This window comes from Oncorhynchus mykiss, chromosome 31 (assembly GCF_013265735.2).
Source record: "Oncorhynchus mykiss isolate Arlee chromosome 31, USDA_OmykA_1.1, whole genome shotgun sequence".
NCBI classification, from domain to species: Eukaryota; Metazoa; Chordata; class Actinopteri; order Salmoniformes; family Salmonidae; genus Oncorhynchus; species Oncorhynchus mykiss.
The window spans coordinates 33673304-33685275 of NC_050571.1; the positions used below are offsets into that span (position 1 = coordinate 33673304).

An 11972-nucleotide genomic window follows, 5' to 3' on the forward strand; every position below is an offset into this window, starting at 1 on the left:
AGCATTAGGTCAGCCAGCTAAACTCTTAAGTGTCCTCTCGGTTAATGTTCAGTGTGGCCTCTGGCCAGTAGTCTCATCTGCACAGTGCAATGGGTGGAGCGTATCCATGGGTTACCGGACGGGACAAGTGTGCAGGAGCAAGCAGAGTAACCCTCTAGACCTTTTTTAAAGGAAAGACAAGCCAACTGCTAGTCTACATTTACTTAATGAAGAAAAAAACCACCTGTCCAGGTGAGAGGTTACTACTAAATCTTTGCAATAGTTTCACTCATGCAGTTATGAGTCGTGACAACCAGCTTGAAGCTATTACCTGTATGTTGTCGCGAACATGTCAGCCATTTCGTGTGGCTTGTAAACATTGTTCCTGTTACTGTTCAGAGGCCATGTACAAATACTATCTGTTATTGTGCTACTAATTCTTGTTGCCACTTTCAGTGCTCCATTGTGAGCTAATGGTTTGTGGTTAGGTGTGAATGTAAGCCCTGTTACACAATGTATAATTGAGTCACTGGCAGTGATATGGTGGTTGAGACGCAGGTTGGTAACAGTGGCAGAAGTATTTTCCACTAACAGACCCCGTGGACGATATGATACCTGGCTGGCATCGACTCCCCCAACCTGGGACGGTTGACCATCGGGCCTTCCTGGACTCTGAGCAGCGGAGGAGAGATCTGGATGTCAGTCTGGCTCAGGTCCAAAATGCCCTGCAGGAACAGAGGGTCAGAATGCTCCAGAGAATGGGCCCAGGGAGCCGACACAAACTACCCCAGGTAAGACAGCTGCTACTGCCACCTGTGCTGTAGTTAATGTAGGATGCGTCCCTCAAGACGACTGATGCCACTTTCCATAGTTTTTTTTCTCCAAACGGATTCTAAAGGAAGGGAATTTAGGCTAATGACATCTGAATAAAGACCTAGCTGCGTGGGCTTCCTTTCTCACAAGGTCACTGTGCTAACCTGTGCCATGGTTTGACCCATATTTGTTAATGGCCTCCCCCACAGATACTTGTTTTGAATCTTGGGCAGATCAATCGACCAGTAAACCTCCATCCCAGTCTGTTATCAGAGAACATCTACATCCCACCATATGGTGACCTTTTCACAAGGTAATTAAGAAGGTGCTTGTTGGTCAATGCAGTGGATAATGTTTTGGTTTTCTCTTTTTGTGTTTTGCTCAAGACTTTTCTGTCTCGTGTCCTCAGAGTGGGCAGGCTAGAGATGGACTCAGAGATCATTAGTGCCCAACTGGACCAGGTTCTCTGTTCTAGGGGAAAGTGTCTCTACAGGAATGGACCCTCACCCCAACAACACAGCTTGACTCCTGTAAGCCCTTGATAATCATAGGAAACTAGTCCCCCAGTGGCAAAATGAAAGTTGCCCAGTATGAAAGACGTATGTCTACTGAAATGAGTTGTCTTTCAAGCTATCAGTTTCACCTCTGTCTGTCAATCAGGAGAAATTATTCTGTACCATTCACCCACAGTGTCAGAGGGAGGACCATAGTATGACCTCTCAGCTTATTGCTCAAGCAGTAGACAAAGGACAACTTCTGAAAGTAAAGCACTCCATATTTAATCCTTTTAAACTAATAACATGACAAACCTGACACGCATTGTAAACGCCTTGAGTTGAGGGAAAAAAGTTCTGGAAGGCTGACTCGGCTGTGCTTGGCCATCACCCAAAAAACGGGTGTTTTCAGGAGCGAGACAACCTTGAGCGTCTGCTGCAGGAGTCCAGGGCCCAGCAGCAGCTGATGGAGCAGAAGAGGGAGGCCCAGATAGCAGCCCTTCACTCCCAGCTGTACCAGGCACGCTCCAGCCTCCAGGAGACTCACAGAGAGACACTGGCCACACAGGCAGAGCTACATGGCAGCAAGCAGGTAGAATCATGGAAGACCAGACCAACTAAACTGGTACAGGGATTTAGACCCAAAATGGATGCAGGATGTTCCTTTGTACATGTAATCTTGCAGAGCCGGACGTGTATCTCAGTAGTATCTAACCCAGGCATTATCTGATAACACATGACTAATTGAAAACTGAAGGGTTTTGTTGACTAGTAGATAATAGTCCCTGTTTTACCAATCATATAGTAACGGTTTCCTCTATCATAAGAATGCCACAATAAGGCTATTCAATATTTTCCGTAACACCACTCGGTTGGCTGATGCTCTGCAGATAAATGAGTCCCTGCTACAGGAGGTGGCGTCTCTCAAACGGAGGCCCGGGGCTGCGGAGGAGCGGGCCTCCCTGATGGAGAGTGACGGACGCCTGCTCAGGGCTCGCATAGCAGCACTGGAGACTGAGCGGGAGGAGCTGCTTCAACAAGGAGACCTTGCCACAGGGAGACGGCACCCCTCAGCCTTTGGGTAATGACCCCCCCCCCCCCCCCCCCCCCCCAGCCTCACTTGTAGCTCTGAAAGGATCAGATGGATATAAAAGATATGGTTCCACTTTGCTCTGTGATCGCTTAGGTGGAATTTTCTCCATATTTGCTGCCTTTCGCTTATGCAACCCTTACGGTCTTCATAAGGGTAAAGGGGGTAGGGGTGGATTTGGGATTGAAATAGTATCTGGACTTTTATCTTGAGCTCAAGGGGAAGTTTCCCGTCTCAGTGTTTTCACTCTTGGCAGCGTCAAGAGTGCTGAGAGCAGAGAAACAGTCAGAACAGAGAAACAGTCAGCCTTATAACAGACTAACAAGAAGCAGGGGTTTGTCTGTCCAATTTTTGCTAAACACATCTGTTTGTGTTTTAGGAGCGCTTGGGAAACGGCTGTGGAAGATTCCGAAAAGTCGGAGGGGTTGAGGGAGGAGAGTGCCGCGTATGAGATGGAGGAAGATGAGGAGGAGAGGGTACAAGGGAAGGATGTGTCTGTGGACTTAAGACTTAAGAACCGTGAGGTGCCGCTCTCTAAGCCTGGCCTACAGATAAAGGAAGAGAACCAGGTAGCTGCCTATTTGAGTCCTTTCCTACAGAACCATATCACATGGAGGCAACCTAACATATGGTAGTGATGTTCTTTCAAACATAGCTCTCTTCCAAATCCCACTTCAACAGTTCCCAAACTTTCCTTTTCCCCAACATACTCCGTTGAATTCATTAGAACATATAAAAATGCTATGTAATTGAACTAGCGTAAAAAAATGTTTTACCTTGGAAATGATTAAGCCATGGTTTTTATTACACTCCCAGCACATTGGCTTATTATAAGTACTTTATGTTAAAATATCACTTTATTAAAGTTGAAAAAGTACAAATTTCCCCTTCATGCAATCTGAGAACCTTTTTTTTTTAAGCTAGGATGCTAATCATTTTTTTTTTTTACAGTTTACTGTGCGTCACTATCCAGTATCACGCGAACACATGCAGTATAGACAAGCTATAGACATACCTATGAGTTTTATATAGACCGTGGATTCCTGAGGATTCACTGTCTTAGAATACTACAGATAAAAGATCATGCTGGACAGTCTCTGCTTCTGGTCTGTGAGGGGAGACGGGGGGGGGATCTGGAGAGCCTCTTCTTTAGCAGCTGTGCTCAAATCTGACAATGTATACACTGTAACAACCTTTCGCAACAACGAACTTGTTACAGCCACAAAGCCCAAGAGCAACTTCCATTTGTTCATGTAACACTCGTTGTTGTCGTCCGAGAACCCTGACATGTTCTTGTTTTATTGTTGGAAGCCGGTGAGGAGTTTTGACTTCTGACTTACACTAATCCCTATCCCAGACTATTTTTCTCTGACCCTGAGCTTGTGGTCCACTGCCTTTTACTGCCCTGGTCCCTGCGGACTCATAAACATGGTTTCATGGGATATGCAGACTGGGAAGACATTGTTGGAATACTGCAGGTCGAGACACTTTCTCTCACCGATATGACAATGTCATTGTGAAGGGACCAATCAAGAGAACAGGGTGGTGACGATATATTTATGAAGGGACCAATCAGAGAGCAGGGTTTTGACAATGTCATTATAAAGGACCAGTTGGTTACAATAGCAAACTAAGTTTAGACAGAGGTAATGAAAGTTATTTTTCCTTTGTTCTTTTCACTTCCAAGTACACAATGCTTACTCAGGAATAGGTGTTACATAATGTTATTACATTCATACCGAGAAATACCAGCACTTCAAATGCTTATTCTTGGAGCGTACCGAACTCATTTCCCCCGTTAGGCTGTGCGTGCCCTCATTTTATTGGTTGCAACTGAGCGGTATGTTCCCAAAACCATGTACTTCTGCCCGAGTCTGGCTGATGCCACCTTGCGTGACTCCACACTGGCACAGACCCCACAGACAATCCTTCTTGATTGAGGGGAGCTGGAAATTTCCTGCTCACTTAGACTCTCTTTCCCTCTCTCTTTCTCTCTCTCTCTCTGTTACACTCTCACTCAAATTATGAGGAAATGGGATAATGACCCTGTCATGAGGTTTTCCGTTGCCGTCATCAGAGTCCCAGATTTCCCTGTGTTCTGTGTCTGCTTGTTCTTGTTGCGTTTCACAGGCCCCGTGTCTGCTGAGTTCAACATAGATACAAACTGCAGACTTTAGCAAGTGTTCACATAGTCAAACTGGCTTTGTCTCATGTTAACTTTGGCCCACAATCGACTTCTGATTAGTACACTTCAGATAAGTGCAAACTCCGTCTTAGTGCGTTAAAGTTGCATTCATCAGGAGTTGACTGTAATCCAAAATGACTCCAGTTCATATTATACCATGTTAATGCAACTCAACCATTCCACGTACAGAACCTGCAGGAGCCCTAGTACCAATCCTCATTTTGGTAACTCAAGAGCTAGTCAGACCCATTCTGCAGCAATGGGCGATTGAAGAGACACATTTCTGTTCCACATAGAATGGAATGCAGAGAGGACATTTCATCTGCTACTGAATAATAATGTACTTCCTTCAGTTTCGCTGGCAGAGAACATCCGGGCAGTGAACGTAGCCACAGATGTCATACTTGGTGGCCTTAGGACCAGTGTTTGTCACGAAGCTTTACTTTATTACCTTCCTTACTCGTCTGCGAGTCTTTATTTTTCTGCTGTCAATGATGTGTCCACTGGTCGTCACAGAACGGAGAGAAGGGGCTGGGATTGGTCGATCGCTGGAATCCATGGCAGCACGAGCCAATAGAAGCCAATCAAGTGAGTTCGTGGCATCGTCAAAATCAAATTCTTGGCATCACCTCACACCAAGTTGCCCTTATATCATGTAGTTACTTAGAAAGGTATTGACACAAAACCGACTTAATTCCCGTCTGTGAATATAATTGCATGTTATTACTGGTAACTGCGCACTTTGATGTAGTGAGACCCTATTTTCATTGTATAACCGCTGAACGGGGGGGTTAGGAGTCGATGAACGTGTTCCTTTCTGCAGATGACGGCGCTGGTCATAGAGCTGCAGCAGCTGAGAACGGCCTGTGAAGAGACATCATCAACACTACCGGTCTCCCCCAAGGACCAGAGGGCCAGAGAGTGGCTGTAAAAGAGCTGCTCTGCTCAAGGTAGGACTGCCAACCCAACACTCCTGGTTTGGCTCAGTCTCCCAAGAGGCGTATTCTCTCAACAAGTGGTTAAGCTATTTTTATAATAACTCAATTGAATCAATGATGTATTGAATGAATGAAAAGAATGGACAGATTTCTGTGTGGTAATACCATTGTTTATGCTTCTACAGTTGACATGGCCAATACGCTACTATACCAGTGGTTCCAGTTATATTAACAAGACCCATTATTTTTTAGTTTGAAAGTCTTATTTTTTCTCCTCTCCTCTGTATAGGACTGTGTGGGAGAGATGGAGAAGGATAGGGAGGGGCTGGCTTTCCTGGACAGAGACTGTGGAGTTCTTCGGGGTGGTACCTCCAGGGTCATTGGCCAGAAGTAACCCACTATACATTCACATTGATCCTTGACTATGTAGGCCCACATTTCCATATTCTCCACAATCCTCGACACTTTCTTTTACAAAAACACGTCTGTTTGCGTATAAATGATGTCTGAATCAAGACCGCGGGAAGCGATCCGCTGAGGCCCTGCGTATTAAATTGTGTTCTCAAGAACTCCTTTTTTAATGTTTACCTGACATCACCCGCATTGTGGACTGTGTACAGCATTTGGTTTGGCAGTTTAAAAATAAATATTGGACTGGCTCAAATACAACTCCACTATCCCTAGGCCTTTACGGGTATACCAGTTGGACAGAAAAATACCCCTCAAGGATCTCACCGCCTCGTATCTTTGTGTTATGCATGTACACAAGCTTAGTTGGAGAAAGGCAGGTATTTTTCAGGCTCCATTGTATAGGCTAACCTGTCAAAACATATTCCAAAGATTACACAATTTACAGTTGGCCTGCATGCACATTTTGTCTAAACAGTGAACAAATATTTACTGTGGCTGGGTGTGTGGAGGAATTAGTCACTTCCTTGAATGGGTCTTGCTCAATGTTAGACCGAATGGTCATTGCATACTGTGTGGTTTGCTCTTGTGACCGGTTTGATACCCCTCCCTCACAGTACAGGACGTGATTTCCTGCATACATTCATCATCCGAGTCTGACTTGCCAGTACATGACAGCTAGCAAATGTAAATGATGGCGGTGTGCCCTTTTGTGGACATGTTTTTATTAATGTTTTCTTTTTTCTTAATGCGAATTCTTAATCAATACAGTTAGATGACTTATTTCACATAAAATAAGAATAGAGTAGATGTCATCAACCAAGGACGTTATCTTTACTCGTGGGTACAAAATATGTCAAAAATGATCAGCATAGGTGTTGACTGCTGTGATTGTTCACACTGGGGTCAAAATCCCCTTCAACTGCTAAGATCAAAGGACTTTGACCCACACGCGCCAGTTCATCCCCACCACCATCTCAAAGGATAATTCCCCCCCCCCCCCAGGTCCTTGGCTATCTCACTCTGGGGCGCCTGAATGGAGAGAGGACTGTTTACTAGTTAGAACCAGGGGTCGCGTTGAGCGGAGCAACATTACAGAAGGTTCAGATAGAATTAGAGGTCATATGCTGAATGTGTGTGTAACTGTAATGCGGTTTTCAACAAGTGCACTTTCCAGATCACCATAGACTAGTCTTGTTATTATGACCTACCTGTGTACAAGTCCCAGGGACACCTTCAAAAGAATCCCCCATCGGCTCGTCCACAGCTGTCTAGACTCTCTGGCTCCATGTCTTTGGTGGCAATAATAAACTGAGATCACACCAGGTCCCCGACCTGTAATGGTGCCACGGACACCAAATTGAGGAAGACTAGTGACATCAAACTTTTAAATTGAATGACCTGTTTTTCAAGGTAAAAGGTCATGCCACCTGGACGTATAAAGAGGCGTTTGTGACAATACTGACCTGCACATTAGGTCTATTCCTCTTGGTAGGCCAAGTAGGTGGGTGACGCTTGCTCCCCCCCCCCCCCCCCCGCCCCCACCCCCAAATCCACCTTGACGATGTCGCCTGACTTGGCCGTTACGATGCCAAACACACTCTTTCCCCCTTCGCTGGAACATACTGGCAGAGAAAATAAGCAGTGAATCCACAACTTGAGTCGACTAACATAGGTTAGTACATAATGGAGCAGGCATAAACTGTTAATTCTGGCCATATAAAAAAATATAGATATCTTTTGTCAAAATGACAGTCAGCCATTTTAGTCAACTAAATGCCCTTTAATTTTAGTCACATCACATGTGCTTTGCCTCACTAAACTACAGTAAACACACATAGCCCTGTCTTATCAACATGTTTCTGCATAACATCCTGTCACCTGATGCTCTTCCCAACAACCAAATTGGCAGAATAGCATATTACTCAGCAGCAGATTTAAAACAAAAATGGTACCTCTAACTTTTTCAGTTGATGGCATCAGCCCATGATTTGGTTGCAGCAGTAATTTTCCTGCGGTGTCATGTAATGTTTATTTAGCACCTCAGAAAGTAATACACAGTGCTTTAGACTGTGTAACAGACTATAGAGATGGTAGGCTATTCAATAAATAAGTGGTTTCATTTAACGTGTTCAAGCAGGAATGCACGATTGAAGATATTTTGATGTGCAACCTAATATAGTGATTGTCAAGAATTTAGGGTTGACAATCAGGCTATTGTATATTTTACTAGTAAAGAAGGGCTCCTGCATTTTATGAATTTTGTTGCTCAATACAGATGAATTTGCCTACATTTTTATCATAGGCAAATTTATTTTGGGGCTAAATCACCACATGAGGAAGTGAAAGCAATCTAGCTAATGTCTTTTGAGTCAACACTAAATATACTGAACAAAAATATAAAATGCAACATGTAAAGTGTTGGTCCCATGTTTCATGAGCATGAAATAAAAGATCCCAAAAATGTTCCATTTGCACAAAAAGCTTATTTCTCTCAAATTTGTTTAGGTCCCTGTTAGTGAGAATGTATCCTTTGCCAAGATCATCCATCCACCTGACAGGTGTGGCATATCAAGAAGCTGATTAAACAGCACGCTCATTACACAGGTGCACCTTGTGCTGGTGAGAAAAGGTCACTAGAATGAGCATGAATTAAGTTTTGAAGGAGTGTACAATTGGCGTACTGCAGGAATGTCCACCAGAGATTTGTTGCCAGGTAATTTAATGTTAATTGCTCTACCATAATCCTCCACCAAAGTTCGTTTTAGGGAATTTGGTCAGTACGTCACACCCCCAGACCGTGCAACCACACCAGCCAGGCCCTCCACATCCGGCTTCTTCACCAGCGGGATCGTCTGAGACCAGCCACTTGGACAGCTGATGAAACTGAGGAGTATTTCTGTCTGTAATAAAGCTCTTTAGGGCCTAACTCATTTCACTTGACTGATTTCCTTATCTGAACTGTAACTCAGTAAAATCTTTGTTATATATTGTTTATTTTTGTTCATTATATATTATACCCACTGCTAGTATGCATTCATCTAACTTGGAGAGCATGGGCAGGGTTACTGTGACTTGGTATACAGTCCAGGAGAGCAGGGTTACTGTGACTTGGTATACAGTCCAGGAGAGCATGGGCAGGGTTACTGTGACTTGGTATGCAGTCCAGGAGAGCATGGGCAGGGTTACTGTGACTTGGTATGCAGTCCAGGAGAGCATGGGCAGGGTTACTGTGACTTGGTATATAGTCCAGGAGAGCATGGGCAGGGTTACTGTGACTTGGTATATAGTCCAGGAGAGCATGGGCAGGGTTACTGTGACTTGGTATACAGTCCAGGAGAGCATGGACAGGGTTACTGTGACTTGGTATATAGTCCAGGAGAGCATGGGCAGGGTTACTGTGACTTGGTATACAGTCCAGGAGAGCATGGGCAGGGTTACTGTGACTTGGCACACAGTACAGGTGAGTCGTGGAGAGGATGTTAGGGTTATCCTAAACTAGGGACAGGCACACTGGGCAAAAACTGGTTGAATCAACAAAGTTTCTATGTGATTTTAACCCCCCAAAAATCTGTGATGATATTGAATCAATATGGAAAATTAATCAAATTTGCAAAAAGTAATCAACATAAGGGCATTTATCTTTTTTTTCAACCCAACTTTTAACCCGAAATCTAATCCACATGCTGACTGTTTTGTTGAATTGATGTTATTTGACAACTCAACCAAATGTAAATCAAAACTAGACTGGTGAACAACACCGAACTAACCACACTTCCCTGAGGAGTATCACTGTCCACTTCAAACCCCTAAATGTGCACTTCTGAAGGGGGAACAATAAAAATGTCTTAAATGATCAAATCTGAAAATAAATGTTTACGCCGCATTTACTGTGCTGGAATGCGTGGTCAGTCATGGTTTACAACATTAGCTCCACATTTCTAAACCCTCCTACCTACCTCAATACCTCTGAGAAAATAAAAGAGCCCTACTAACCCTACACTTCAATCTTACCCTCTCTTCAACATACTTACAATATAACAACACGCTCCACCATTTCATCGACCATACACTCCAGACACAAACCATTCACATGCTGCCAACCAGGTGTAACAATAAAATGTCACACAAGAAACTGAAGTATATTTGTTGTAGCGCCCTCATGTGGCTTTTTCAAGTTACTACTACCAATAATTTGACTGAAATTCTATTTTTACTGTAGTGGAAGTGTAATTTATGTCATTATTCATGTGGGATGTTGATTGAAATACAACAACAAAACATTTACGAACCAATGTGGACAACATAAGGAGCATCTGGACATTTAATGATAAAAGATTCTACAGGAGCTGGGACTGAAATCGATTTATTCTTTACAAAGATAGTGTTACGATGTAATACAAATCAATATGATTATATAAAGTGTGTGTGCGTAAGTGGTGAGTGAGTGAGTGAGTGCGGGTGTTCCATAAAAAAACAACTTCTACAACCAATTCTGATTCTTTCTGTGATAGTTAAAGATACATGTGATAATATCACTTCCGCGGTGGAATCATCAGTAAGCCTTCTCTTCAGCAACTTCCATCTTTCACTATCAAGATGTCTGCATTGGTTTCCCTGGAGAGAGAGATGGTCAGAATGATTTAAGAAAGCTTACTTTCCTGAGTATTTTCAGACTTTGATCTTCTCCAGTGGACTAATTCTGAGCTAATTCTGTGTTTTACGTGTACATTTTTGTCATAGGCAAAATGCCTCGTTGCCAGATCTCTTTGTACAGACATGCCACCAGGGGTCCCTTCACAGTCCCCAGTTTCGAAATGAATTCATGGCAACTCACAGTATTTTACAGAGCCATGATTACATAGACCTCCTTTCCATCTCCTATTACTTAATAAGCAAACAGATAAATGACCTTTTAAAAAAAAGATCGAACAACGTTTCATGGAATGGCAGGGGACTGTGAGGACACAAACACACACAGAGACACACATACTTTTTTCAGTTGTTTGTACTACTATATCATTTTTGTTGTATTATTTGTATATCGTTGTGTTTTACATTTGTATGACTGTCCTTGTCTACCAGTGGTTTGTTACTTGTCCTGTAGCCGCTGCTTCAATTAAACTGATATGTGGTAGACTCACATCCGGTGAACACACAGAGAGCACTCGTTGGGGTAAGTGTTTCCATCATTGCCACACACTGGGGAGTAGTTGAGCGGGCACGCCTGGGTTAGGCTCATATCCCCACAGGAAGGCTGGTAAAATAATGAAATAACATTTCAAGATGATATCCTTTGACTCCAACCCTGGTTGGTGTTTTATATCCACACGTTTAAATTCACATGAATTGATTTGTAGCTGCCAAATTAGCATAGGGAACTGTAATAATAATATTTGAATGGCAGCCTCTCACCCTCCTGTAGAGTCTTGATTGGTCCTCTGCGGCTACTAATGGTGACACATAAGTAGAATTTAGCATTTTATTCTTTATCATAATCACTTATTATTCTCATTTAGGGCTTAACTACGAATAAACAGTACAATAGACAGTATGACCTTTGTCATTTTTTGACAAAATACAGTTCCTATATTGAAAGGAATTATGAAATGTGTACAAAATAGGCAGAGGTTATTCATGTACTTACCTGCAGAAAAGAAGACAGCCAGACAGACTAGCAAAATAGTTTTCCCAGCCATGTTGATGCGGTCTGGCCCGAAAGAGATCAAATTCAACTGATAAAATAGTTGGTATGGGTCCAATTACCGAATGCAGCTCCAAAAGTACAATATAATCTCTATTATGTCTTCTTTGCTTCTGTATTATCTGCGATGGGCCTTGCTCAAGGTCTGCTGTTGGTTTGGAACCTGGGGATGCTGTTGCCTTGTCATATAGTGGAGGCGCGTCTGTTTGTCTGTGAAATAATGTGACCCTGTGTTGTGTAAAGCTGATGTTTTGACGCCCCTGCACCTGACCAGCCCGCCGGCGACAGTTACAACAGAGCCGCCCTATTGTCCAGGTCTTTATTAAGGGATGAACATTCCTACTGCCTAAATATTGCTGAG

General features: G+C 43.3%; 2 protein-coding genes across 3 annotated transcripts; one reads left to right on the forward strand and one right to left on the reverse strand.

Moving 5' to 3' along the window:
* The first annotated feature begins 115 nt into the window (after positions 1–115).
* Positions 116–7410, forward strand: LOC110505063. Of its 2 annotated transcripts, none has more exons than XM_036970391.1 (11): positions 116–231; positions 574–770; positions 1002–1105; positions 1202–1322; positions 1453–1554; positions 1699–1878; positions 2177–2367; positions 2756–2945; positions 5078–5149; positions 5385–5511; positions 5789–7410. In XM_036970391.1, exons 1-10 carry the CDS (start codon positions 207–209, stop codon positions 5490–5492), a joined length of 1290 nt encoding a protein of 429 aa, XP_036826286.1. In that variant the 5' UTR covers positions 116–206; the 3' UTR covers positions 5493–5511; positions 5789–7410. The 2 variants fall into 2 exon arrangements, with proteins under 2 accessions (XP_036826286.1, XP_021439688.2); XM_021584013.2 differs by having other exon boundaries at positions 1483–1554.
* A 2809-nt stretch (positions 7411–10219) lies between these two features.
* Positions 10220–11957, reverse strand: LOC110504305 (probable pancreatic secretory proteinase inhibitor). Its single transcript, XM_021583098.2, has 4 exons — positions 11555–11957; positions 11323–11357; positions 11052–11164; positions 10220–10524 (listed from the first exon to the last, which is right to left on the reverse strand). The coding sequence occupies exons 1-4, from the start codon at positions 11604–11606 to the stop codon at positions 10479–10481; spliced, it is 246 nt and encodes an 81-aa protein (XP_021438773.2). The 5' UTR covers positions 11607–11957; the 3' UTR covers positions 10220–10478.
* Positions 11958–11972: the final 15 nt, after the last annotated feature.